Genomic DNA, 24041 nt, shown 5'->3' with positions numbered 1-24041 from the left:
GCGGACTTGCCCGAAATGGATTTGCTCATGGAAATGTGCATTTAAGAACCACTAATCTCAGCCATGTCAGAATGAAGAATGTTTTGACTAGATTTTATTTTTTTGAAACGAAGAGGTCGGTTGTTTGAATATCAACTTAAACTCTATTTAAAAAACTTGCGTAATTTGTTCCCAATTGAGTTAATCTTTGATCAATTCACGAGTTCTAGTTTTTATTTATTTATTGTTACGTATACACACGCAGGTTAGTGCACTCAAAGTACAGCTTTTAAGCCTTTGTAAAGTTGAAGACCACAAATTACAGAAGGATATTATAAAGATACATCGACGGCTATAGTGGTATTCGAACCCTCTACCTCCTCGCTACAGAGTATTTGGCGAAACAGCAAGACCTCTCATCACTAGTTCCTGTAAGGACACACTTATTTTTAACCGACCGAATACAGTGGTCTTATATCACTGGAATTTCGCAATGAGTGGTTTATTATTTTGGTAGCATAATTTGAAAATTAACTATGAAATGTGTCTTACGTCCATTAAACGTTTACGCATTATTTGTTTAAAATAGTCGAGTAAGCGACAATCTGTGTTACAGTCAGGGATGTTGGTTTCTCGGAAATGCTGTTCGTTGCTGCTATATAAGTTTGCACGATTGTTTATCGGCAAATTTGCTTGATTTTACATATGAAAGTACATTTTGACTCCATTTAAGTGTTTTAACCGTAATTTTAAAAGTGTAGAGAAATTTGATTTTGAGAAAAAACAGCTTCCACTGTTTAAAGTAGTTTTTTAAAAAAAGTATGTTCGATATTTTATTTATACTTAAAATGTGTTGAATGTGTAACCACATTTAACGCCCAACCGTTATTTTGTAACAAGGTACAAAACAATTAAAATGAGGGAATGAAATTATTAAGTTTACATACAAGAAATCACAATATATACATGTATACATTTATAATTCAGTTATGCCATTTGTATATTCGCTAACATTTGAAAAAAAAGTCACAGTTTGTCATGCAATATTTTCCATGGCAGGACTCCTAGTGAGGTAATCCAGCCGTATCTGTTGTTTCGCTACGGAAATACTCCTGTATTTCTTCGATTGTTTTATTTTTCGTTTCGGGTACTTTTAAGTATATGAATAGGCTGGACAGCACCAGAAACACCAAGAAGATGAGGAAACTGAAGTTCTTGAGCAATTCCTTTAAGATAAATAACATCAATTAGTTTGTTTTTTTAAACTTTATTTTTTTATAAAAGCTGAAATCGAATAGCTTTTAGATGCAGTAAAGTTACTTTCATATCGTGCCATGGGCCGTGAAATCTCAGGGGATTGAGCGTTCGTCTGCTAATGGGGTACACCGAATTCGAATCCTAGCCATGGCTGGTCGATACGAATTCCGCATACAACCACAAAAAATATCCCCAATGGTAGACGGATCAAGGGTTAGAGTCCCCTTTTCGTTAGGTTGACCGTGGGAGGTTTTCCTCTCCATGCAACGCAAATGCTGGTTAGGTCCAACTAAAAGTCCTCCACGAAAGCAAATTTCTCCCAATACTCGATCCAGGAGTTCCCTTGTCTTCTGGATTGGGTTCAAAATTATAAGGCTACGGAGTTGAACATTAGTAGTCGTAAACCCAAAAAATTGGGTTAGCTGTTCAACGACGGTAATATAATAAAATAATATAATTTCTGAACAAAATTTAAGGGCTTCCTTTCTTATTTCCTAAACTTTATGTTCACCTGCAACTTTTTTACTTGTTTCTCTGCGATATTCATTCGATGATTCTAGCTTATTTTGCTAAAAGCTACTCGCTAAAACTACAGCTCTTTGTGACTTAAACAACTTTCTTCGTTGGGTTTAGAATAATGGAAAGTGATTTCATTGAAACCTTCTAAACAAAATTCTCTGGAACATATAGTCTGTAAAATATCTAGCAAACATAAAATTACTTGTATCACTTGGAAGCAATTGAGTCGTGTCCCGGATTAAAATTTCTGATAGCAAAAATCAGTTTTACTGAAAGCTGACGCATTAAGGAGCCGCACACAAGAGCACTGAAATCCTTGAACGGAAATTTTGATAGTTGCAGTCCTTTTATGAGTGAGTCTGATAATTATAAACAAAATTGTTCATACGGTCCTATTATGAATGTGAGTCTGATAATTATAAACGAAATTGTTCGTACAGTCCTATTAAAAGTCTAATAAATGTTAAAAGCTAATAATTTGCTCAGTAAAAACCCGAAATCTGGTTTCACAGGTAAAACGCAGCCTTTACCAAATTTACTTGGTTAAACGCAGAAGACTTAGCTTCATCAAGCTACTTTGGTAAATCCTAAGTTATACCTGTGAATATTAGAATTTTCTTGACTTCGGACTTTTACAGTAACACATAGAGATGAATGAAGAGCAAATAACGTACAAAAAGCGGCATAAATCCAATGCTGACAATGAAATTACAACCCCAGTTGGTACCAACTGCAATACTCGTCGCTAAAGATCTCGCATTTTGAGTGAACAGTTCTGACACTATAAACCAGGGAATGGAACCTGTTTGAAATAAGATTATCAAATTAGCTTTTTTATAACAAGTACAATAAGTTTATAAGAAAACAAAATAAAAAGAAACGTATCACCATAATTATCTTTTAATCAAATTTAGAGTTACAAGAGAAAGGTTTTAGATGGGTTCGAAGAGAAAAGTTTTAAATGTGCTAATTAATCAGTGCACTTCCAGAATCATATACAAAACGTGCATTTTTTGACATACCTTTTTCTTTTGTTTCAACAAATATCTATTTTTTATTCGCTGAACATTAAAGTTATATTAGGTAGCAATAATCTAAAAAGTATTATCCAATTTACAATACACTTAAAAAATTTTTCTTCTTCATAGTTTAGATCAAAGCAAAGTCAGCATTTTTAGACTACACAAAATGCAAGGATTTTCTGCTTCGAGTCTTTTCTTGTTTCTTCCTACACTGTGAAAACATTTAGTCTATCTTAACACCAAAAATAGTGGTAACTGCGTTGAGCCAAAGTGGTGTAGTAAAACACCATGGATAACTAAATAAATAATCCGAAGAAGCTATTATTAAAAATTTCATTGGCATCGAAAGCATGCGGATGGAAATAAAAATGTAATAAAAAATATTTAATTTTAAATATTTATAAATAATTTTACAAAAATATTTAGTAAAAAATATTTAATGTTGGTGTTCCGCTTTTGTTTGATTGGAAATATTTTTGCATTCAGTCAGTTGTAAAGCTAATATAATTACATGCAAAAAATATAAATTTAATACTTTAACAAAAATATGCATTATCTTATAATATGTAAAAATATTTTTCTCATGTTGGATTACTCAATTTCAAAACGTCACAATTCCAAGTTTGGACAAAATCAATAAAAAAAAATTCTTCAGAATTAAAAAAAAAAGTTGTATTTCTGAAATATCTCGAAAACTATCCTAACTACTTTATTCAGTTTTAAGATTTTGCCATTTAAAAATGCGGAGTTTGACATACATTGAAATTATTTTATATCTTACGATTCAAAAAGTTTTTGACTTTTCAATAATATAAAACGAGAAACATCTTTTTTTAGTTTTGAACTATCCATAGCCGAGTTGGAGAGAACTTGTGTTGGAAATGAGAGCTGTTTATCACAGCTATTCTTGTGACAAAAAAAAAAAAAAAAAAAAAAAATAGAACAAATCACTTACCCGGTCCTATCGCAAACATGATCACAAAGCAGAAGATGGTTATAACACTTATGTATGACGCGAAATGCCCAAAGTTCTAAAGAAAACAGAGACAAATGCACTGTAAACAATTTTAGTTATCTTAACACCAAAATTAGTGACAACTACTTTATACCAAAGTTATGTAGTAAAACACCATATGTAACTTTTGAATCAGAGTGTGTCACTTCGCCAAGAATGTTTTGTTACACCACTTGGTATAAGGAAACCGTCACCATTTTTTTCATTTAAAATCAATAAAATTATGTAATTACAGTAATATATGATACACATAAGAATCAATTAATTTATATTCACGATACAATAAAACATGAGAATCATCAACTTACGATGCACGTATACAACATTTCTTAATATAAAGTTGGTTTGTTAAACAGACACACGCACAGCACAGAGAGCACAGCACAATTCGAATTAACAAAACCGTAGTGAATAGAACCCAAATATTATAAAACTATTTAATACAATTGACAAATTTATGCCAATATTCTTATGAAAAAATAATTATCATTATTATATAACAAAATCATACATGCCTTTTACAACACTTTATTCCTTTTTCTGTGAAATGTGTAGCATCATGCGTGGTGAAAACAAACTTTCACCGTCTCACCCCCTAGAAGAGAGAAGGCCTCCGCACGGATTAATTCAGTACTCCGGCGTAACTGTTCTGTGTGATAAAAACAAGAACAATGTCACAACGTCCGGACTACTAAAGTATGGGATTACTCGTTTATGGTAACCCATGAAAAGGCTTCATCTCTTCTAGGAAGTGTTAACTTCCTTCCTTCCGTCCTTTTTCCTTCGCAATTATGGTAATTTGTTTTGCTTAGCTTTTCTGCAATCTACCTACCAAACTTTTACCAGCAAGTATATAAGGTGTCACAAAAATATTACGACTAATTTTTAGAAGAGAAAGAGTACATTATAACGAATGAAGCTGCATGGCAGTAAATAAATGTCTAAAAGTTTGTCCTAATATTTTTTAGATATCCTTTATATCTAATATGGTTTTCGCTTCACACACAATTTATGCTTAGTTAAGTTATAAAGCCAGGCTTTCTTTAAAAACTAATAGCTTGTCTATGATCTTGTTCGTTGTATACTTGTGACTTGTCTATAATTTTGTTACTATATTCTTAATCACCAAAAAATTCGTATACTACATGCATTAACATTTTAAAAATTGAAAATACTTTTTGTAAAAATAGTATATAGCAAAAATTTTAGTCTGGCTAGTATCTTGAGAACTGAAATTTCTTGCCCTGGTCTATACTGACCACTGTATTGGACAAATGGCTATGAATGAATAGTGTAAAGGTTTTCGCGAAGAGAGAACAACAATATCAGAACTGCCACGAACCTGTGAAGTGCAACCAAATGCCCTAATCACCCACAATCCTTCCGCTGCTGTTGCTAATATTATAAGAGGTAATAAAAGAATTATGATATGTGACAATTAAGCAACATTTTGTTTGACAAGAGTAAAGGAATGGCACAATCCCTTTTTGCTATTTAAAATCATACTACTTTGCGTTGTTCTGTCCAGGACATACTTCTTCTCTCGACTTTACATTCACTTAAAATACTCTCGCATGAAATGGTTGATACGTAGTCTTTGGTGTACTTCGTTTACCATTTTTAGCGTTACTATTGCTTCTGTATTTCTGACCCTATCGTTCATGAGCAATTTTCCTTTGGGAGACTTTTATGCGAGAAAAAGTAGGAACAAAGAGAGACATAACAGTGTTGCATTGTTCGTTTCTGTAATAAAACGTTGTTGAACTCTGGTATCTTGACTTCCACTTACCTTTAAAGACATTGAAATTGTGAGGATGATGCACAGAATAGCCATGCCAGCCATTCCGACCAGAAAGAGGATTTTCCGTCCAACTCTTTCAACCAGTATTACAGAGACAATCGTGGTCAAAACATTAACTACCCCCATTCCCATCGTACAATAGACTGCACTTCTGTCCGACACTCCCGCCGCCTTGAATATCTGTGTCGAATAATACATGGCCTGTTGGATAAATAAATATTAACACAGAATATTCATTAACACAGAAATATTAATCGATAATTTTGAACAAATATATATATATATATATATATATATATATATATATATATATATATATATATATATATATATATATATATATATATATATATATATATATATATATATATATATATTGACCCCATGTACATCAGTTTTATCATAACTGTAGAAAAGATAAGAATAAGAGTAATGACTAAATATTCGTTGCTGATGCTATCATTTGTTCGAATTCAGGCTGAAAATTGAGGCAGGTTACAAATTGTTAAAACAGCACATGCGTAATAAAGCGTCTTGATTAGGGTGTTAAAGTTTAATCTAAATATTAAAAAATCTATTGCTTTGTAACTGTATTTTAAATGCTTTTTAAATGTATTTCTATTTCAGTTAATGAAGCTTATAAAGTATTGAATCATTTTTCTTAAAAATAACACGCAACACCGAATATAAACTTGGTAAAATTGATGGCAATCATTTTATGAATTCGTCTCCATTGCATGTAAAATGTTATGCACATCGCTTACACTATGAAAAGAAATGTTTTAAGAAATGTTTTGAGTTAATTAAGATAAGTACTTTACTTAAGTCTCATTCGAATTGCACAATGGGCTATTGGCGACGGTCTGAGAAGCATTCCTGAGGATGATCCGAATTATGATCCCAATTTTGATCCGAAAGGGGGATCTCTGCAGAGTAGCCCGTTTTAGTAGCCCAGCGACTTGCACGTGAAGTCGAGTACTTTACTGTAGAACAGTTTAACGAGGACCGATACTGCACACCCTCGGTTCCCATGGAGTTTGATCAAAGTCGTCCCACACCCACTTATTCGACTTTCTTTATGATGTGTCCACTGCAGGACTGAGTTTATTAATACATACATCGCCAATAGCTCATTAGTGTAACTTCAGAGTACTTTTCGAATATCTTTAGAGTTAAATCAAACTAATCAAAATAAAAAGTTTAAAAATGATAACGCCTAATAAATTTTCATTATAGTTAAGATTAAGTAACGCTGGGACCAAAGAAACTAGTTCAACTCACTGCATTGATGCCAGAAAACTGTTGCGCCATCATAATCACTACAGAAACAATAAGGGGCTTTTTCAACACCTCCTTATTAGCCATGTCTTTAAGGGTAACCTTTTACAAAATACACATTAATAAATCATTGGTTAACTAAAATGAAATAGCATTTAAATTACTATAAGACACTTTACTCAACCTTTGGCAAACTCCGAGCATCGTCAATTTCGTTTTTCAAAAATGTCATTTCTTCCTCAACATTTTCAGATTCTAGAATCCATTGAATTGCTGAAAAAACAAACAAACCTATTGTTATGAAGCTATCCCAATATCCTACGTTTTCAACCTGTCTGTTAAATTACTTTTCAGCACTTAGCACTTAATTCTGTTTTTCAAAGGCTTTTTAGTCGCATGAAATGATGCTTTTTTGCGAATATTTATGCTAATTTCATAACTGATCTAAGTTAGCAACAGTTTTACTCGTGATTGTTTGGTCAAGTCTTCGTTAGCCTGGGCTCTGTATGTTTATTCTGAAAATGGCACAAAATGTCAATATGGAGAAAAACATAAATGAAAAGCGCTTGTGGTTTAATTTTTAATGTTTAAAAAATCACTCCAATGCTGCATTACCTAGTCTCATAAAAATTCGCAAAAATGAGAATAAGAGATGGATTTTGATAATTTATGAATAGGTGGAAAAATGTCATCAAACTAGTGTTTTTTTCTTCTTAAATCTAATAACTTTTAGAATATTTTAGTCATTTGTATGTTCTAAAACCCAGATAATTCTTTACAACAATATGACATATACCGTTTGAAATTATAGCTTTGCTTCAAGTGCAAGGCACTGAAACTGTGTATTTTTCTTATTTTGATTGGTGAAAGAGCTTCGAAAAACCATGCCAATTATAACGATTAAGCCTTAACAAGTTCAAACGTACGGATCGAAGCACACCAGTTGACTGAGAGCTGTTGCTGCTTGGACCCTAACGAGAAAAAAAACAAAACGGGAGAGATCATCAATAAAAAACGCCCACAGTCTTGTTCCATAGTCAAAATCTTCTTCAACTTTGATATGTACCTTTGCATGAGTGGAGATGAAGGATAAGAAAACTAAACTCATGAAAGTAGCTTCCTTTATTTAAAAATGATCCCTCCAATTTAGTATCGTTATTTTTCAAGAGATTGGACAATTCAGGCACTTCATCTATATACCTGTATATAATGGTTATCTGAGTACCAGTGGTTGAGGAATCCTTATAAGGGTCACGAATTCCTTTCTCCTCATGCTCTATACAAATCTATTTCTTTTTATTTGTGAAAGTGACTACTTTATCTGAATACTAGACTACATAAATTCAAGTCTAAGAGAAGAAAAAGACAGTTGAAATATGAAAAAAAGTATTTCTACTTTCTAAACTTGCCGGGAAGGAAAATTACATTGAATACAATTCCACGTATTTTGAGATGTGATAAGCAATAATGGAATGTGGGTCGATCCAGGTATTTGAGCTTGTTAAAGTTTACCATTACAGTTAAGCGCTAGACACAATGTGAGAATTTAAGAGAATTATATAGTGACCGAAAGGTTGAAATCAGAGGGAATTATGATAGCACATCTACAGAATCATTTAAAAACCATAAATGGGAATAGTTTTTCACGTTGAAGTTATAAAAGATATTCACTAAATTAAGTAGAGGAAAATTGCCTGATTGCCTTTCAAGCAGTTAAAACAGATTCGAGGATCGTCCTCATCGATTTACGTCAATCCACTTATGTTACAACTTTATAAGGCGAAAAATATCCGGACACTACCTAATGAAGTTCAGTACTTTTTAAGGAATGTAGTTTCCAAATACAAAATTCGAGCAAAATCGGTCGAATAGTTTTTAAGATATAAAGTTTTAAAAATGGGACCAGCGCTGTTTGTTAAGGAATCATTCACACAATCAGTGGAGAGCTGGGTTCATGAGTTCGAAGTCAGGAGTCAGTATGACAGGAGTCAGTCGACAAAACAACCAGCAAGAATACGCAGAAAGTTGCTCATTGCATGTACATTCTTACCATGGCCGTAAAAAAATAAAATCCTGGAAAGAAAATGGTGTAGAAACGATGCTTTGGTGATGTGATGTCCCATTTTAATTTGTTTTCCAAGTTTAAATTTTGTGGTTTCCCGAACCAGAATATCATTGTCTCTGCTCCTGTTAATCTCACGGACACTATTTATTATTTTTTATTGATGAGAGTAGCGAGTTATTCCTATTTGTATATTAATCAAACGATATAATTAATATCATATTAAATTAATTCGAAAAGGACTACATTAATAAGAATAACATTATCACATAATATCATGCAAAAGTATTACAGGAAGAACAAAGCTTACAAATTTGATAAGGAAGAACACTGTCGCGCAAAATTAGTAATGAAAAACATCATCTAACCTTGTTTGGCTTGCTCAGCTTCACCGATGTTCAAAAGATATTTAGGTGATTCTGGGCAGAAATAAAGCGCGATCATCATCATTACAGCAGGGATAAATGCTAGCGCTGAAAGAGAGAATTAATAAACAAATCTAGACTTATTTGTTTAATAACATTGCAAAAAATATTTTTTTCACTAAAATAATATAAATTTCGAATTATTTTTTTCTTTGAATATACTGGAGCTTTCAAAACAAGATTTTTCCTGTAATTTAGGGATTTTTTTTTCTTCCTTCATGGCAATTTTCTGCATTTTACTAAATTTTAAAAGAATTTACCAGTTTTATTTCCAACAAAGTAATATACTTTTAGTGTCAATAAATATGTTTTTCATTCTAAAGATTTTTAACAAGAAATTAATATTATTATTTTTTCTATGTAAGTTTTCCGAGATATTCCATTATTCAAGAATTTTTTTTTATTAACATGCATAGATCATACTCCATGTATTTTTAATCTTTATAAAAATACATTGTTCCTCTTAATTTTTCCATTGCATTCAGACAGGACAGAATTGCTTGCATATTTTTAATCACAATAAATGTAAATCTTGTTTAAGTTGTTCTACGTTTGTGGATGGGACAAAGGATCTGAATCTCGCAATTTAGCATATCGTATTATGCATTTCAAATAATTACTGCGAGCAAATGAAGAAAGTAAAACCTCACTTTAGGAGTTATCTAGCACAGGTTTAGGTCTAACCAAACACATTGCTAACTGCTAATTGCATTCCAAAAATACGTCTAACCAAACACTTTCATGATGAAATCGGTGCTACAAGAGAATGCATGCCAAATGCATTGCCAATTGAAGTAGTATTACAAAGATATAACCTTCATGAAAATACTACGAACTGTAAACGATATTACAGAAAGAAGTTTTACTACATACTTAGTATAATAAAAACGATCTTTCACAGCAATTGACTTACCAAACACGTATGACCACCTATTATTATTATTCCAAAATAACTTAGGAAGTCTCATAATCTGCGATATTAAGGATCGTTATTGTGGTAGTAAGCTGGCAAAAGGATGTTTCAGAGTGATTGTCTAACCAAACATGTATGGGCAGCCCGAATCATTACCAAATAACTCAGGAAGATAATTTGTGATATTAGAATCGTTATTGTGGTAGTAAGCTGGTAAAAGGATGTTTCAGAGAGATTGTCTAACCAAACATGCATGGGCAGCCGAAATCATTACCAAATAGCTCAGGAAGATAATTTGTGATACTAGAATCGTTATTGTGGTAGTAAGCTGGTAAAAGGATGTTTCAGAGAGATTGTCTAACCAAACATGTATGGGCAGCTGTAATCATTACCAAATAACTCAGGAAGATAATTTGTGGTATTAGGATCGTTATTGTGGGAGTAAGCTGGTAAATGGATGTTTCAGAGAGATTGTCTAACCAAACCTGTATGGACAGCCGGAATCATTACCAAATAACTCAGATCCATAACATGCGATATTAGGGATCATTATTGTGAGAGTAAGCTGCTAAATGGATGTTTCAGAGAGATTGTCGTACCAAACATGTATGGGCAGCCGGAATCATTACCAAATAGCTCAGGAAGATCCAGAACATGCGATATTAAGGATCATTATTGTGAGAGTAAGCTGCTAAATGGATGTTTCAGAGAGATTGTCTAACCAAACCTATATGGGCAGCCGGAATCACTACCAAATAACTCAGGAAGATCCATAACATGCGATATTAAGGATCATTATTGTGAGAGTAAGCTGCTAAATGGATGTTTCAGAGAGATTGTCGTTCCAAACATGTATGGGCAGCCGGAATCATTACCAAATAACTCAGGAAGATCCATAACATGCGATATTAAGGTTCATTATTGTGAGAGTAAGCTGCTAAATGGATGTTTCAGAGAGATTATCTTACCAAACACGTATGGCCAGCCGGAATCGTTACCAAATAACTCAGGAAGACCCATAATTTGAGATATTAAAATCGTTACTGTGATAGTAAGCTGGTAAATAGAACCTATAGCTCCTCTAAAGTTGACAGGAGATATTTCTGACAAGTACATGGGTCCTAGAGCAGCATTCAGGCCTGAAAAAATTCGGTTTTGTTACTTTGTTATTAAGTTATTTAAAAAGACAATATTCTAGAAGAGTGAATCGCTTGTTTAAGATTACTGTAAACTGACCATCTCCAGGGAGGTAAATAAAATATTACTTCAAAGATGGCCAAAATATTTAGAGAGTCTGCTAACCACAAATACAATTTCTTCTTTTAAACATCGAGCATTCTATAATAACCGCTTTTAATATACTTTTTTAAAACTTCTTGAAGAAAAGAAATGAAAAGTATAGATCCATTAGTGGTAGCAAATTCTCATTCAAGCAAGAAAAGAACAAAAATATTTTCTAACTGTGATTTACCGTTTGGGAGGTCGAGGTGAGCATGTAAAGGATTTAAATAATTGAAAATCAATCGATTTCTTACTATGATTTGAGTGCATCCATCTTTGCTATTAATTGTCTTTAACCACATCTTCTAATAAACCAGTTTTATTTTAATCAGATTCTTCTCTAACATCATAGTGATTTGCGCAGAGTTTGAAAACATCTTTCGTACTAATATGAATATTAATTAGACAATCCTAACATGCAAGGTTTTGTGTTTTGTTACGCGAAATTCTTGAAATTTTACATTAAGGGGATCATTAGAGAACACTCTGAATGATTTTGTAATCGGGCATTCGAAAGTAATGTGTGCAACAATCAGATATTATAATTTGTTATACAGTTTAATGTTTAAGGAATATGGACAAAAATATTTTTGCTTCGTTTTGTTATATTTTGTAAACGGGATTCTTTTTACTGAGATATCAATTAATTTACCTCTCTAACATGGGGAAGTCACGCTTTAGTTGTTCAATAAAAATATTTACAATCATAAGAACTTTTTTTATTTAAAAAAGGCATATTTAAATTATTTGGATCAATGAGGCAGGGAGGGGGGATCCTCATAAATTCTTCACTCATTTGTCGTTACATTTGTCGTTACAGTGTCTTTTTTGTTAGAGTCTCATAAATTTTTTATTTATGAGACTCATAACTTCAAACCTTATCTAGTTTAGTATCCAAAAGTTTTAGTAGATTCGCAGTATATCTTTGTCATCATTTTATCCCACACACAATAGTTACTTAAAAAGCTCCAAGTGTTTGTAAGACACAGACAGTTTAGTATGACAGTATCCGACAGTAACTAAGAATAGCATCGTTTAAGTTAAAAATTTCAACATTTTTGAAAGGATCAAAAATAAGTCTAGATAATTACCTCGTACTCAGTTTTTGTTTCAATAAAAATACAAAATTGCTCTCTCTTAGCAAATCAAAATTGAGAATGCATGCGTGTGAAAAGTTAATAATTTTTAATAATGCTGCCTGTTGAAATGTTACAACTAAACTTACCAGCTATAGCTTGTTGCGATTTTTATTTTGTTTTGAATATGTCTAATGACAATGTGACAGTTATCTATTGTTGTCCTAGCATTTTTATTGGCCGGAAAATCTCGTGGTAGGATCCAGTTTTTCCTAATTCATCTCCATATTATTTTAGTTGTCATCAGTATAAAATTAATAAAAGTTATAAAGGTATTGTTTTTCCAAAAGTACTTGTGTATCTCTAATTTAAAGTTATTTTCCTTTACTGCTATAATTATTACGCTTTGAATTCTTGAGTTTAAAACTAAGAGAATTAATTATTTTAATTTTATTATTATTATAATGTAATTATGCGCAATATTTTAAGATAAAGTTGTTTAGAAAGGTGGTCTAATATTATTAACCATTTTACAATAATTATTTTTATGCAAATAACATTAATATACTGTTATAAATTACAGTTTAAGAGGTCTGTTAAATGATTTAAAACTTAATGGTCAGCTTCATGCACAATGAGATGCAAGTAAAAATTGTATTTAATACATCCGCCCCTTTGGTAAGCGAAAATATTAAATAACGGTTGTAAACTCATCAAAATTGTGTTTATAATGCTATGACAATATAAATGTTATTTTAAAAAATGATAACTTAGAAAAATTACTTCTGATCTAAATATTTATAATACCAATAGATAATAATATTTAAACTTGGGAAGAGGAGGCAGAAGCGTAAGCAAACAGGATTCCTTTCATCACATATATGTGTTACGTGAATAATTTTAACTTAAGCAGAAAAACTGTTTTCTGCAAAGAAATGAATATTATTACGAAGGGCTAGTGAGCGGCAGCCCACAGGGGGCTTAGCCCCCTAGTGTATATGTATATAAATTTTTTTTTCAGGAGTATATTCCAGATATATATATTCCAGGAATTACAGCGTCAGCCACCGATGACTGACGTGGCATTTTACATGTCAATCACTTACCACAGTTAATACCTATTATGAATCTTCCTATGATGAACATTTCGTATGAACTGGCTTCCTTGGAACAACCTTCGAGAATGGCTCCTACGAAAACGAGAATGTTATTCCAAATGAGACCCCATTTGCGTCCGATATAATCGGCCGCGTATGACGAAAGTAAAGCACCGATCATGCCGCCCAGGCAGAATGCAGCCACTAAAGTAGAGATCAGGATACCAACTTTATTTTCTTCCATTACTTCTCCATAACGATTCTGGTACGTTTCCTTCACGAAATCCACCAGTAGCTATGTAAATGAGAAAGGCTGTTACTGAAAATTTGAGTTGGGAGAAATATAAATATTTTTTAACCCTTTGCTATTTCTATTTGTATGTCTATTTATAACCACCAAAGTTTTTACCATTCCAATCATATTCCTGCTCTGAACCACCACAATAAAGAACCATATTGATATTATATTATTGAGCAGAGTTGTTTACTTTACTCGATAGGTTTTGCTCAATTCATAAAATAATATTTTATGAAACGAGTTTAAAGTGTAAGAGCGTTTTTACTTCCAGAAAAATAATTTTTTTAAAATTTCATTATCTTACATTTTATGTTCGTTCAACAATATATAACATATATAAATATGTTTTATATATACAACAATATATAACAATAAACATATATAAACATTTTTTAACCCTTTGCTATGTCTATTTGTATATCTATTTATAACCACCTAAGTTTTTGCCATTCCAATCATATTCCTGCTTTGAAACACCACAATATTGAACCATATTATATTATTGAACAGTGTTGCTTACTTTAGTCGAGAGGTTTTGCTCAATTTATAAAATAATATTTTATGAATTGAGTTTAAGTGTAAGAGCGTTTTTACTTTCACAAAAATAATTATTTGTTTTACTTCATTATCTTACATTTTATGTTCGTCGAACAAAAATTTATTTCGACCAGTATGTGAACTATCTTTAACTCTTAATACAACCAGAAAAAGGTGAACATCAGTATAATGTTATTGACAACGAGAATATCGTGATCAATATCAGCAACAATAAATATCGGAAATGGTAATCGTGAGATTATTAATGATAACGTTAAGCATCAAGTATGATATTTTCTCCAGTATTATCGATAACGATACTTTTTGAATACCATATTGTCGAGGAATTTCGTTTGGACATCGAATATATTGGTTAATATAAAAATAATATGAATGAATGAAATAATACAAATTCTAAAAATACTAGTTACTAAAAAATTGCCTTTTTTTACCCCTTAAACCACGGAAATCTTTCTTACATGCATTCAAACTAATTTTTTAATTTTTTTTTAAAGTTTTAGTTTCTGAATGACTTTTTTATTTGCACTTTATTTTAATTCGTTTAAAACAGCATGTTTCTTGTTTGTAATGCATCAGATAATTTCTCAAAAAAAATTACGATGAATTCTAATTACGAAATCAAATTAAGAATGTACATTTTATTTTAAATTGTTTATCTAAACAGTAGGTAAATCTGAAATTTTTAAAATTGGGGAAATGCACAGTCTGTGATGAGATATGACTGTACTGCACAGTCATGTCTCATCTCCAAGTCATATCTTAGCATATTCTCCAAGTCATTCATGTCACATCTCATCCACAGTCATATCTCATCTCTATGAACTTAACAATAATTTTTACTCATTCAAACTATTCTTTGAAATTAAACAAACAAAAAAATCAAATCTTGAAAAATAAATTACTTTTACAAGCTTACTACAAAAATAATAAATAAACATTGATAATAATGTAATAAATATACGAATAATGGTGCAATAAATGGTATACACTTGGAAGAGTGTAATGTATTTTCTTTCTAATTGAAGTATGTACCCCAGCAGTGAAAAGGAACAGAAATATTACTCCTAGGCTTATAGCTGCAGACCTTGCAACCACTACCGGTATACGTGTTTCTCCCAGAGCCATCTGACGGCGATAAAATCAAGTTGATTTGCATGCACGGAAACTTGTTCGATGCCTACCGCTCTAACCTCGCCATCGTCAAGAAAGATTGCGTTGGTATAAGGAACGTATTGGTTGGGGTAATCAGTAAAGGTCCAGAATGATGCCCTCCGACGAATCCTGATTCACTATGAAAAGTGATTCTAGCTACCAGTTAGCGTGGAGAGAGAGGGGAACGCGTTGTGCACGTCATCGGTATAGCCCAGACATGCTGATATGAGCAGGCATCAAGCTCAATGGCTGAACATTGCATCACACCTTTAAGCGAGGTAACATTATACCGCAGCTTATTGCAGAGAGATTATTCTGGATCATGTTTGTCGATTTATGGGTGTGGTAGGTCAAGACTTCCTGTTTATGAGCGACTATGCGCAGCCGCACTGGTGCGCCGAGGTATCGGACACACTAGAAAGTAAAGATATTGACCGTATGCAATGCCCTGTGTACTCCTCGGACTTAAATCCCATAAAATAATCCTAAATTTCTCTTGCCAGACGTGTTTCACAAAGGACACACCCTTTCCAAACAGTGCAAGAGCTGAAAACCGCCTTGAGAGAGGAGTGGACGAGCATTCCACATGGACTCTTCGATAGTTTAGTGGACGACATGAATAACAGATATAACATGTGCATTAGTGTCCGAGGTAATCACACATCTTACTGAGGTACTCATTTTTGTTGCACTTTAGCAAGAAGACCAATTTTTCAGGGCTATCTGAAAATCGTCCAATGAGCATTTTTTTAAATTTTTATTTTAAATTTTACTTTAAAATTTTTTTCGATAGGTCGATATCTGAACCACTTTGCATAACAACAAATGCACATTTTATTTTCTAAATATGTACTTAGTTTCATTTCATTAATTAACGTCTATTATTAATTATTCCAAAAATACAACTTTTAGGTATAACGGGCTAATGCAAGGTATAACGAACTATTGTTCGATGTAGTGAGGGGTGAGGATACGAATCTTAATTTTCTTTCCAATAATTAATTCGATAGGGAAAGATCTTTACCGACTGCGGCGCATTTATAACTCCTGTGTTGTAGCCATGTTGAAATCCTGCACCACCTCCAGCTGCAGCAATTGCGAATAAAAGATGTGAAGTAAGATTGTATTCCCCATGTCCATACCTTTTGTTCTAAAATTAAAAGCACAATATTCCTCAAATGCAAAACATAAGTCATACAACTCAACCAACTACACACAAATGCAAAACATAAGTCATACAACCGTTTTTTTCAGTTATTTATTTCAAAAGAAAAAGAGTACCTACCAAAAACTATTACAATTAATTGCCAGTTCAAACAGGTGGAACTTATTTGCATTTCAGTTTCGGATCATATTAAGTTTGGAAGAAAAAAAACCGAGATGCACTAATAACATATATATTCCCAAAACGTAAATTCTACTTTGTGAATTCTACTGTATTTCAACCTTAGGAAATATAATACACTCTTAAAAAATGTCCTATCATTGATATTAGCTAACTTTAACAATATCAGTTATGTAAAATAAGTCTCGAGACTATATATCAGAACAAAATGTTAACCATGTACGAAGTAGTTTTTATGAGCTCCTCAAATATCTTCCACCAACTTTTCCATAACCGGAAAGGCACTCGAAATAAACCTCCTTTTCAGCTATTGTCTCGGAAACCTCAATACTGACAAAATAAAGTTTTGTGTGTGTGACATTTATTCACAGTAATAAATAGAAATTGACCAGAGATAGGTGGCTGTACTGTGGTTGCGGCACTGTTGCGTTATGCTTCAAGAGTCGCACAACTTAACTGAAGCACAAAGTCATATTGACACGTTGAATGCCATGGGGGTCACCGGTGACTGGCACTTTATTCGTAACGCCACGGGTTCACCGGTGACCGGCGAAGCCAAGATTATTAGAAACATATAATCCGAGTAAATTTTTAATTGTTTTATATTATTATCGTTACTATCGTTACTTAAAGAAATTAATGCAATATAGAACACACAAAAATAGTTTTATTTATGTACACAGAGATGCCAACTTGCTCCGGAAAGCGAATAAATATTTTCAAGTGGTAGTTTATTAATTGTGATTCTTGGTTTAATAAATTCAATTTAGTAGATTTTTATCTACCACTATTTTTAAACAATTTGTAGTCTTATATAATTCACTGCTTATTTCAGATATGTCATGCTAAACCTTTTAAAAACTAGCAAAATCTTTCTAATATTTGCAATTTAGTTCGTAGTTATTTACCGTTTGGCGAGCCGGGCGAGCCATGTAAAAATAGCTCGGCATTCAACGTGTTAACGGCAGTGACAAATGATCTTGATTTGATACAGAAACTAGGTCGTAGGAATGTCTTTCTACTCGCAAAATACAATTTTCTCAATCTTTTCAGAACATTCCTGTAAGCGTTGATGGTTTCTACATGAAGAATTCTACATGAATCGAATTTTCTGAGCTTAGACATTCATCGTTTTCATGGTTAGCGTTAAAAAAGACAACTTAGTGTTTTTCGCTTGTAGTTGCCGTTGTCTCCTAATTTATTTAGCTTCGGGAACACCGAGAAAGCCATTCTGCGTCGACCCTTCTTTGGGTCGCATTATAATGTCCAGATTCCATCACCTTTTTGCGGAACCCTGCATTGATCAAAAGTATTTGCCATGAAACGCTGTGATGTATGATTCCAAAACAGTTGTTCACTAAATCAGAGGTTTTGAAGTTTTGATGACACACTTTTTCGAAACAAACAAAAACTGAGTGCCCAGTAAAGTTCTTCCCGTTCATTTAGATAGAATGTTTTCCGAACGTTTTCAATCGTATGTTACAAAACAAATATTATTACATTGATTGGATACTTCACTCTCTTCAAAAATATACAAATTAAGAACAACAGAGACATGTTTCAAGCTCTCAAAAAAAGACGCCCATTTTCAAGACTTGCCAGACGTTAATGAGAAGAAACAAACGTGATTTGAAATATAAAACGTAAAGTTTCCAATGAAAAATGGCAAGTCTTGAAAATAAGCAATTATTTTTGAGCACCAGTCGACTGTTATTTCCAATTTGTATATTTTGAAGTTAATGAAGCTTCCAATGAATGTAATATCTTACCATTTCAGTTTTTTGGTATTATTTATTTAAAACTAATGGTAAGTTTTTATTTACCATAAACTAAACAGGATAATTTCATAAATTAAACAGTCGCATAAACAGGACATGAACTGTTCCATGAACTATTCCAAAATAGTTCATTGTGCCAAATTTATAGTGCACTGTTTTAAAGTTAAAGATCATACTGCATAAAAGTATTCACATTAAGTGGAAAAGATTTAAAAAACTAAAGTACAGTGATCGATTTCCTCTTCCGATTTCAAAACTCGAAATAAAACTGTAACATGTTGTTAGTCCCATATTGTGAAAAATCTAAGTCATACATATTTTTTTTTTAAAAAAATTAGCAACGTGGAGAAGCATAAAAAGAAGTAAAAAAATATGTTAAATACATACTAATTTGTAATAAAATGAGGCTTTTTAGTTAAATAAATTGTCTATCAAGAAGTAAATAAAATAGAAAAAAGATACCATCTCAAATGCAGAACATTACTTGAGATTCCTGGTCTACAGAAGTTATTTTTTGAATGGGCGGCTCCTCATCTCTCCTTTGCTGGTCAGACATTTCTTGGTCAGTAATAATCTCATCAATAGTCACCTGGTCAGCAACCTCACCAATCACCTGGTCAGTTACCTCACCAATTGCTTCCTCATCAGTCTTCACCCCGCCGGTCATCATCTGTTCAGTCATTTTAAAAGATAGAGAAAAATGTGGATTTCACCTTTTTTAAATGTCCGTAGTATTTTGCAAGAATGAGTTTTTCATACTAGTTTTAAGATAATGTTTGATGCTAGTTTTTAGGAATAATGCTTAGGTTAACTTTCAGTTTAAAGCACTGCATTCAAAATGGGAAGCACTATGATGAAGTCCTTTTTTAAGAATAAACTAAGGCTCTTATACTATCAGAGCTGACCAAGCAATATTGGAGCAAACAAGTTCGCAAGTTAACGTTATGTTAGTATTAGTTATATTATGTGCTTATGTTAGCTCTTTGCTCCAAAAATAAATGATAAGTCGGCCTATCTAATTCAGGGTCTCTAGAATAAACTAATAAAAAATATTCACCCAGTATCCTCCTATGACGTCATAGTAGCTCAGATTACTGTAAATCAAAGCATTCGTATCATCAAGAGGAAGCTATAAACTCCTCTCTTTGTACTGCCATCTGTTGATAATCGAGAGAAGGAAAAAAGTGAATAGACTTAGGAAAAAAGTGATTACTTACACCGACTTAGACTGAAGTTTTTTATGGAGTACCCGTCCGCAAAGCGGATATCACACTCCTTCATAGATTATATCGCCCTTGGGGGACGGAGATAATGGCAGTAAGTGCAAGTTACAGTAAGAGAAGTAGCAGATAATAAGTTTAAACTTATGGTCCTACTTCTCATTAGGTTTAAATTAATTATAAAGATAAGGGTGATGTACTCCCGAGTGAGGGGTTAACCTTTGGTCATTTCCCTTCTCTAGGAGTGTCCATGGGAATTTTTATTTTAAACGTACTGTCGGACCACTGATCTCTATAGGTTACTGGAACGGAAGAAACTGAGTGGTGGAAGTGAACGGTTCGTTGACTAATCCCGAGGTTAGCTCTTACTTTTAGCATTAATATCAATAGGTATTATTGCACAGTTAGAAAATTTTTTTAAAATTGCCAAATTGTTTTTTTTAAAGGTAAAACAACCAGTTTTTTTTGCGTAAAGCTGGAGTGAGCTGCAGGGGCTCAGAGCAGAGAGTGTTCGCCATCCTATGAGGCTTACCAGGTTCGAATCCCTGCAATGGCTGGTCGGTACGAATTTCACACCCGGCTCTCACTGACCACAGTACAGTACTGACGTAAAAATATCCTCAGTGGTAGATGGATCATGGGTCAGAGTCTCTTTGCCGTCAGGCTAATTGTGGGAGGTTTATGAGTTTCTCCTCTCCATGCTAAGTAAATGCGGGTTAGTTTCATCAAACAGTCCTGCACGATTGCTGTACAATACTTGATCTAGGAGTTCCTTTGTCTTCTGAACTTGCTTCAAAATTATAAGGCTACGAAGTTGAACATTGAGAGTTATAAACTCAGAATTGGATCGGCTGTTCAATTCCGGATCTAAAATGAAATACAATAAAGCTTGGAGTATTGAATCAATACAGATACCTAATCAGTGCGTTGAACCCGGATCGAATCGGTGCGTTGAACCTGGCAAAAAGGTACATTATTGATTAAGTTATCTGTATAAACAGAAAGTAGTTTAAGAAAACAAAAACTTGTGTTAATATTATTTTAAATTCATTTTTGGTGATACGTTGATACACAAATACCTCTTTAGAGCCCTGCTGTAATTAATACGGCAGAACTGTTTCCTAGTAAATTAAATTTTCCCTTTTAACATGTTTCGATTTATTAAAACGATCTAGAAGGTAGTAGTACTTTATTTACGGGTACTGAAGTTGTGCACAATGGACTATTGGAGACGGTCTGGTAGCGAACAACTAGTGATAATCGCAATCTTACCTCAATCGTGGAATTTCATTCCAATAAATTGGGAATTTTAAGAAAGGTACCCAAAGTACCACTCAGACAGATATTATTTTAGGTTAGAAATAGTAAATAAATTTATTTTTTCTATTTCAAAGTAACTATCAAGAATAATTATTGAAAACTATTTTTGCCTTAAATAAGTTGCAAAGTTATATTTATCCTGCTAGCGAAGTGCGAGGTTATAGAGCGTTGCTTTAATTTAAGACTTATTTAACCTTAATCAGAAACTTCTAATCTTTACGTTTAAAAATTGAAAAACTTAAAGTATAAATTTAATAACAATTATAAAAATATTATTTGATAAATAAATTCCAACGTACATAAATTTACATTTTGCAAGCATTAAGATAACATTTTAATAGCTAAATTAGAAATGTAGCGAGAAATTCTTAGAAATTTATATTACGAGAAACTAGAACTTACACCAGCCAGACCGTCCTTTCAAATTAGTAAAATTTCGAGTATCTCGATATTTAAAAAGGTACAGCTAAAAATCACGTTAATATTTTTTTAAATTTTTATTTCCAATGAGCTGCACAATCGGTCTTGCCGATAAGCAGAACTAGTGCGTTCTCCAGAGGTGGTATCCACTCTTTCAGGACCACCACAATGGGCGAGATACCGTTGGTCATGTTAATTTGGACGTCTAGTTTCTGCCACACTAGATGGCAGCACCGAGACTCTATTTGGATGCTAAAGTGCACTAGGAATTTAATTTTGCCGGAAATGCCAAGAGCCAATAAGGCACTCCAGGGATCTTTTACATGCCGCATAATCATGCGACATGGCCGCTGAGGATTTTCTGAATCCTGAAAATCCGGTGTCTGGGCCGGGGATCGATCCCGCAAACTTGGGCTCAGAAGGCCGACGACAAACCAACTGCGCCACCCAGCCACACATCACGTTAATATATGAGTATAAACTCATATTACACAGAGAGTGGTTTTTATTTTTACCCCTTTCATGAATGCACTTAAAATCGGCACATTAGTGAATTTATCAAGAAAAGAATTTTTTTTTGTTCTCATTGGGTATACAAACTTGTGAAGGTTTAGGTTTTGTTTGTCGTACCCCCTATGTCGACAGAAATGCAAGAACAATAACATTGAAAAATTTAAATATTTTGCAAATGCTATTTCTATTTAAAAATTTTTTTTAGTAGGGATGAGAGTTGCTCAAGATAATGTACTTATAACTTATAACCGTCGTTGAACAGCCGACCCAATTTTATGGGCTTACGACTACTAATGTTCAACTCCGTAGCCTTGTAATTTTGAACCCAATCCAGAAGACAAGGGAACTCCTGGATCGAGTATTCGGAGAAATTTGCTTTCGTGGGGAATTTTTTGGTGGAACTAGCCCGCATTTGCGTCACATGGAGTGGAAGACCACGAGAACCTCCCACGGTTAGCCTGGCGGAAAGGGGACTCTAACCCATGATCCATCTACCACTGAGGATATTTCACGCCAGCACTGTGGCCGGTGCAAGCCGGATGTGGAATTCGTATCGACCAGCCATTGCTGGGAACGAACCCCTGTTCACTTCATTGGAAGGCGAACGCTCTATCTCCTGAGCCATTGTGGCTCGAGATAAGATACTGTTGTTAAAACCGGGACCCCATAACTTTAGACTAGATTACTGCTGGCATTTATAAAAAAACACATAAAACTAATCGCAGAGCGTCGCCACGTCATTTGGCGATGAATGAAAGACTGTGTAGGTAGACAACTTGTTTGTCATCGCCAATGTTGGAATAAAAATTACAACTTTTATTTCATCGATTTTATTTTGTAGTATCTAGTTACCTGAATATTAATTTTAGGTAAGTTCGATTTTTTTTAGCTATTAGAGAGATTTCGCAGTCTTAGTCATCGCGCATCCTCTTTAACTGTTTTATTATTATTATTTTTTAAACTTTTAATAGTGCGCAGTTCGCTAACTGGCACATCTCAGTTGCACATACGCAGTCGCTTACATTCGGGAACGTGCAGGATACATGAAACTGCGAAATCTCTCTATTAATTTAAATAACTATTAAAGCAGGTTTCGTATCTCATTTGAAATATACTGTCATATTTTTTGATAAATGGCTGTGTTTAATAAAACCGAACCTGATCTGCTAGACAGTACAAAGGGCTGTGAACTATAGGTTTAAATTCCAGGGAAGTCGTATGAAATCACCCAATTGTAAAGGATATACATCCGTACATATTGCTCATAGATTCTTTTTCACACAAAATATTTCCGGAACTGTTAGTTTATCATTCAAGCAAAAATTTAAGCGATTTTATTCCATTAGATGCTGAGGAGAAGAGAAATTTTAAGGATTCTGCTTTGTTAACCTCTTTTCTTACTGAAACAAAACATTTCAAACCTTAATACCTTTTTAAGCAACGAAGGTTCAAAAAACGTGTGTTCACAAAAAGTAATAATTAAATCAAATTTTTTAAAAAAAAAATAAAGTTTCGGTGATAAAAATGTTAACGATATTTACTAGCACAAAAATATTTTCGAAATCACTTTAATACGTCAAAGTATTTTCCTGCAGCATCGATACGTTTTTGCATTCGAATAAACCTATTTTCAAAACATTTATGCCACTCTGAAAGTGGCACAGCAGAAACATTTGTAAGCTTCAACGACCTCTTCCGGGTTATGAACGGAA

The 24041-nt window shown here is 33.2% G+C and overlaps 1 protein-coding gene across 1 annotated transcript; it reads right to left on the bottom strand.

Annotated features, from left to right (window-relative positions):
• Positions 1-902: 902 nt before the first annotated feature.
• LOC107457350 (solute carrier family 2, facilitated glucose transporter member 1) lies at positions 903-19611 on the bottom strand. Its single transcript, XM_043044676.3, has 11 exons — positions 19341-19611; positions 16758-16883; positions 13735-14020; positions 11240-11410; positions 9302-9406; positions 7056-7144; positions 6875-6973; positions 5582-5794; positions 3733-3808; positions 2430-2557; positions 903-1205 (listed from the first exon to the last, which is right to left on the bottom strand). The coding sequence occupies exons 1-11, from the start codon at positions 19536-19538 to the stop codon at positions 1044-1046; spliced, it is 1653 nt and encodes a 550-aa protein (XP_042900610.2). The 5' UTR covers positions 19539-19611; the 3' UTR covers positions 903-1043.
• Between the last annotated feature and the right edge of the window lie 4430 nt (positions 19612-24041).

Source organism: Parasteatoda tepidariorum, chromosome 6 (assembly GCF_982258835.1).
Source record: "Parasteatoda tepidariorum strain Cologne lab strain chromosome 6, Ptep-v5.0, whole genome shotgun sequence".
NCBI lineage: Eukaryota > Metazoa > Arthropoda > Arachnida > Araneae > Theridiidae > Parasteatoda > Parasteatoda tepidariorum.
Note: the sequence above shows the minus strand (reverse complement) of the source record. Positions and strands in the feature narration are given on the sequence as shown.

Coding starts and splice junctions, on each gene's coding strand:
- LOC107457350 (XM_043044676.3), bottom strand. CDS start 19,538: ATGACTGAACAGATGATGACCGGCGGGGTGAAGACTGATGAGGAAGCA. Junction 11,411..13,734: donor CATAATAGGTATTAACTGTG/GTAAGTGATTGA, acceptor GAATTTTTTCAG/GCCTGAATGCTGCTCTAGGA. Junction 6,974..7,055: donor ATGCTCGGAGTTTGCCAAAG/GTTGAGTAAAGT, acceptor ATTTTGTAAAAG/GTTACCCTTAAAGACATGGC.